Source organism: Neodiprion virginianus, chromosome 3 (genome assembly GCF_021901495.1).
Source record: "Neodiprion virginianus isolate iyNeoVirg1 chromosome 3, iyNeoVirg1.1, whole genome shotgun sequence".
Lineage (NCBI taxonomy): Eukaryota > Metazoa > Arthropoda > Insecta > Hymenoptera > Diprionidae > Neodiprion > Neodiprion virginianus.
The window spans coordinates 16,608,518-16,614,517 of record NC_060879.1 but is presented as its reverse complement, the minus strand read 5'-3'; the positions used below and the strand labels follow the sequence as shown (position 1 = coordinate 16,614,517).

Genomic DNA, 6,000 nt, shown 5'->3' with positions numbered 1-6,000 from the left:
ACAAAAGCAAACTTTATACGGAAAAAAGGTATTTTCTTTTCGTTTTTGTGCATAACTAATTGAAAAACAATAGTATAAACTTTAGGACAAAGAACGAAAAATTTTTTGTAGAGTCGTGTAATCCATTTACATAACTGATGACGATGATTATCAGAAAAATTTTGGAGTAAAACATGTTCGTTCATCTCTTTATTATCAAACATTATTCCAATTTTTTGACATATTTGATTTGTAACAGTAGTTTTAATATTTTTGTTCAGTAATTCATGCGAATATTGTCTAATTATTTTTTCTGAAATCTTACAAATACTAATAACATCTTTTGATGGTATTTTAAATGGTCCTCTATTTTTTATTAGAGATAATAGAGGCATGGTTTCTCGTGATTCATCTGAAATTAACTGGTTTTGGCATACAGAACAGAATATGATTTTAGAAACTCTGTGTGAAACATAACCAGCTATGTACAAAACGATATTTTCGACGAATGGCGTTAGTTCCCAACAATAACGAATATAATCATGATCTGAAATATCAGGATTTTCAGTAGCTCGAAGCAAATCTGCATGCCCAATTTGATCGTGACAATTTTTAGAGTTAGATGATACATGTAAAATATCTACATTGTCAAAAGCACAATTACCATTTTCAAATTGTTTTAACTCGTGCTTTACTAATAAACGCTTATACGCACTTTTAAATTGTAAAACATTTGGATTATTATTGAAACCTCCACGACTTCTGATGGCGCTAAAAAATGTTTCAATATAATCCTGACACAACTTATAAGTTAATAAATAACTCATCCCTTCCTGTTTTAATTTATCATAAAGAGGAAATATATTCCTTAAAGCTATAATCATTCCAATAAATCCAGTTTTTCGTTGAGAATTAATTAAAGGTGTCCCCTTGTCATTACATAAATTAATAATATAGTTTTCAAATTTCAGAGCATGCTCTTTCATTTTGGAATAGGTATCATCAGTCAGCGGGGTATTAAATTCTCCTTTAGAAAATTTATTTTTACAATTTAGCATATCACCCATATTGTTAAAATTTAAGCAAAATAAAGCTGTTTCTGAACTGTCTTGAAAGTCTTTTTGGATTTCTGTATCATCTATCATTTGTAAAAAGTTTAAAGCTTTTGAGACACTTTCGCTAAGTGTTTGTATGGCTAATTTTACATTCATTTTGTTATTTTGATAATGAACGTGTTTTTTAGTTAACTTATTTGCTACTCTTAATCCTTCTTTGCATTGTAAATCGTGCAATTTCTCTATGTATGACCATGAAATAGATTTATTGTCAACAGTTTTTATTATTTTGTGATCTCCTAAAGTATTCCGAATTAATTTAATCATGTGACAAAAATCATGAAATATGTAACATTTTTCAGATGTCGCCGGATTTGTAAAGTAAGGTTTAAAATTCGGTCCAAACAGCCATTAAACCAATGCATTTTTTGCTGTGATCGGATTGTCGTTATCAGAGTAAGCGGAGTCTGTATTTTGTATTGTCCCGAAGTTTATACCTCCGTGAAATTCTTTTTTGTCATAAATTATTTCTTCTTTTATTGACATTTCATCCAGAACCAAATTAACTATGCCACTCTTCTCTTTACATCGCAATTCAATAGCTTTAAACGATTCATCTGTAAACCCAGGTGAGCTATCCACTACTCTGTACCACGATTTTATAGTTGACACAGATGGTAAATGTTTATTGAATTTTTCTCGAACGTATTTGTAAGCCTTGGGCGAATAAAAATGTAAAGATAATGCAAAAGAACGAACTTGCGGTGTGTATCCTCTTCCATCTTTAACTTTCATACTTGTTATACTTGTTATATCTTCTGAAATCATACTCTACGTAGAAAGAAATATTATGAAGTATATGACCGAAGAAAAACTTTGAGATTTTTTTTCATTTTGCGATCTTTCCATTTAAAAATGAAAAAAAAAAAAAACACGTCACGTGTAATTATTGATAAGTGAATTAATTAATGTTAATGAAAATATTGTACCGAAACCCGTCAATAAAAGTTAAAAGAAAATATATATACAATTGTTTCAAATCTTAGATAATAAACACACTATCATGTAAATATCAATAAACAATATTATGAATAAAATTCGTCGTCGATAACATTTGTGTAAAATATATACAATTTTATATTTATACAATTTATATTAGTTAGAATATACTATACCATCAGAGCATCACCACTTTCATCAGTTAACATACGGTTCTCCTTAAGATGATTTACTAAATCTTTCAAAGATTTAATTTTTCTTTCAAGATTCCTTGTTTGCCTCTGTAGCTGTCTTATTTTTTCTCTTCTTTTCTGATCAGTATTTTTTATCAAAGAAATGGTTCTGTTAGCCCTTTTGGGTGTTGCAAAATCTAATTCCGATATTTCACTCACATGACGGGGCTCGAAAAATCTACGCTTTCGACATTGACTTGGAGAAGTATTTTCGTCTGGAACTTAAAACAAATATAAAACAGTATAAAATTTCTCGGAGAAATAATTAAATAACATAAATCTCTATCCTTACCAGTATTTTTGTCATCGTTGTCAGAATTTGTGATTGCATTTTCCATAAATTCATTTGAATCAGATTGTTTATAGGAGTCATCTAAAATTAAAATATTTAACAATTTTTTAAAATTAACTTTTAATAAAATGCTTATAATAGCCTTACCGAAATTAAGACTGCTATTATTTGACGTTTGAAATTCGATACTGTCTGGTTCCAAATATTTATCTGAACCTAAAAAATAGTAAAAATAATAAATAAATATTTTATTCGTACTATCTTTTTAGTTTTTTACATAAATATTATTTCCTTACTTTTTTCCAAAATATTAAGTACATTATTGTCGTCGACAATATTATTGTCAGAAAAAAATGACGAGGATTGATTCGAGACTCCATTGTCCTCAAATAGTTCCGACAATGGTGTGTTTGGCGGTGATTTATTAATCGTATCAAGACTGAGTGGGTTTGTAAGATAAAGTGTAGGAACTGCATTACGTTTTATAGAAGATTTAACAGCTCCAAAAACATTTGATTGACAAACATCATCAGTTTTGAAATGTCTGGAACATATGCACGTTCTCCTTACATCATCATTTATAGTTAATCCACAAGCATTTAGCCACTTCATACGAATCTCCAAATTTTTAGGAAATCTATAATTGTCAAAACTTAAATATTATTTTGAATATAAAGAAGTTGTTAATTAAAAAAATTAGAAATAATTTGCACTTACTGATGCAATGAAATATTGTCAGCTCTTGATGCTTTTCTATTACATAAATAACACAACTTCACCATTTTTTAATAATTGGTTGTTGAAAATAAAACATTAATAAATTAAAAACACAAATTTTTGAAAGTTCAGAATTTTTTTTCTGAATTATAATAATAAATACATTTGTAAACACAATTCTAACCACAATATTATTCCCCTCAATTCTTTCCCCACTACTGATATTTTAGAGAATTCACAAGCATGCGCAGCATGATCAAGGGATGATGGACGAGAGAGAAAATAAATATTGTCAGCACCGTAATGGTAAGACGTTTTCTCCCATATAAACTGTCCATATAGGAGTATTACATATATGGTCTACTGCTGCACGTCGCTTTACGATCGACGATGTGATGTGCCAGCTACAGGCTAATGCTGTGGCCCTTGACTCCAAACTCGATAAAAAAATCGATAAACTTAAAATTGACCTTACAATTGCCTTCGATGCTAAACTTGAGCAAAAAATTGAGACCTTGAAAGTCGACATGATGCAGCAGTATGAGGATATTCAAGGCACGGTGGCCGGAGTTGTTCAAACAATGTCCACCATTCGTGAGGATGTTGCTGGCTTGTCTGCTGGTCAGAGTAATATCTTGTCGAGAGTTGCGGGTATTGAATGCCAAACTCTCGAGTCGGCTGAGGAGATCACTTCGATAAAACAACGACACGTCGAACAACGCAATCAAACAGGAGATGGCCTCCTTCATTGCCTCAACTTCATCCTTGTCTCGGTCATCTGCTGCACCAGCTTTATCTTTGACAACGGAATTTGTTGTTCGCGGTCTACCATTGGAGCTCTCTCTATCCGACTCTGAGATTGTGAGTGCTATCTTCTCCTTTCTGGGCGTTTCTCGGCTCTTAGGCGACGTTCTGGATTCACGCGTTATGAAACCGAAAACGGGCCAGCCCAACGATCCTCACGTTCGTGATTCCACTTCGAGCGCTGTGTCCAAGAGATCGCTGGTGGTTCGCCTGAAATCATCGGCCACTCGCAACTTCGTCCTCGAAAAAGTGTCAGCTAGAAGGGTCTTTACCGTCCGTGACATCTTCTCTCTGAACCGTGATGACCGTATCTATATTAATGAATTGCTTCCATCTAATATCCATAAGCTCTTACTGTTAGCTAAATCTAGAGCTCGTGAACTCAACCTAAGCTATGTTTGGGCTAATCGGGGTGTTGTCAAGGTTCGGAGAGAAGGCTGTCCTGAGATTATAATTCTCCAGTCCGAGTCGGATCTTAATCGACTTGCCTGACTACCACGACGTTCTAAGCTGATTTTGCCCAATGTTATAATGCAACCATCTATGTCACCTCTCAAGGTCGCGTCCTTTAATGCTAATTCGCTCCTTGGCCATTTTCCGTTCTTTACTGCGCATGTTGCTCTTAACTTTTATCATATCATCTCAGTATCGGAAACGTGGCTTCATGACAATATTTCAGACGATCTCGTACAATTGCCAGACTATTTTCTCTTACGCAATGATCGAGTTGGCAAGAGGGGTGGTGGGGTTGCCTGCTACATTCAGAAATCGTTACGCTTTAAATTATTGGCGCTCTCTACGCCTGATTTCTCCAATGCTCCGGAATATCTGATCTTTGAGACTCGCAATGCCCAGGACCGCTCAGTTTTGTTTGCTACAATATATCGACGCCCAAAAGGCTTTTTATTTCATAATTTTGCGGACATATTCTCTTCTATTGCCATAAACTATCAAAACATCATCATAACTGGCGACTTCAACTGCAATCTACTACAGAATAATTTTGAATCAAACTCACTTCGTGAATTTGCCAGCTCGCATGCTCTTCATATTGTTGAGGCTGGAGCGACCTTTCACACAAGTACCTCTAACTCTCTACTCGATCTTTTCCTAGTCGATTCTTCCTCTAAGGTTCTTTCTTTCAATAAATCCTCGGCTCCTTTCATGCGGGTCACGATTTGCTCGAGCTCACGTACAATTTTCAACCCGATCCTCGCCCAGCCCACACGATTGCCCGCAGAGATCTTAAACACTTTGTGGTGACAGAATATCTGGCATCGCTGTCATCTTCTCTGTCCCGATTAAATTCTCCGTCCTTCTCTACTCTTTCCTCACCTGATCACTTTGACAATATGGTCCGTGGTGTTTCGTTTGCCATCGCTCAGGCTTTTGATACTCATGCTCCGCTGAAGCAATGGACCACAATCCGAAAGATGGTGCCATGGCTAACCGATTTACTACGATCTAAAATTAAGCACAGAAATTCGCTTTATAATCGAGCTAGGCGTACGGGTGATTTGCTGTCGATGGCCGTCTACCGTCAATATCGCAATGCCCTTTGTAGTGAATTACGTATCGCTAAAAATAATTTCTACTGCTCCCGCATCTCGTCGATCTCTGATCCCTCTGGAATTTGGAGGGAGCTGTCGTCTCTTGGTCCCACTAAAGCTAGGGGATCTTCCTCCTTTTCCTTTTTTTCTCCCGATAGCCTTAATCAGTTTCATTCCGCCGTCTCAACCTCTGATATTCCCTATCCAGACTCTCTATCTTCCCTATGTCTCCCCCCACTGTCTTTCTCTAAACCTGTGTTCGAGTTTGCCGAGATAACCGCCGAGTCACTGTCGTCAGTTTTGTTTGTTCCCCACTCTTCCTCATTAACCCAGGGCCCTGACTTACTTTCCAATTATGCGATTAATAAAGC

At 35.3% G+C, this 6,000-nt stretch overlaps 1 protein-coding gene across 1 annotated transcript; it reads right to left on the bottom strand.

Moving 5' to 3' along the window:
- Positions 1 to 2,203: 2,203 nt before the first annotated feature.
- On the bottom strand, positions 2,204 to 3,384 carry LOC124299593 (uncharacterized). Its single transcript, XM_046752861.1, has 4 exons — positions 3,276 to 3,384; positions 3,038 to 3,195; positions 2,559 to 2,639; positions 2,204 to 2,481 (listed from the first exon to the last, which is right to left on the bottom strand). The coding sequence occupies exons 1-4, from the start codon at positions 3,338 to 3,340 to the stop codon at positions 2,204 to 2,206; spliced, it is 582 nt and encodes a 193-aa protein (XP_046608817.1). The 5' UTR covers positions 3,341 to 3,384.
- Positions 3,385 to 6,000: the final 2,616 nt, after the last annotated feature.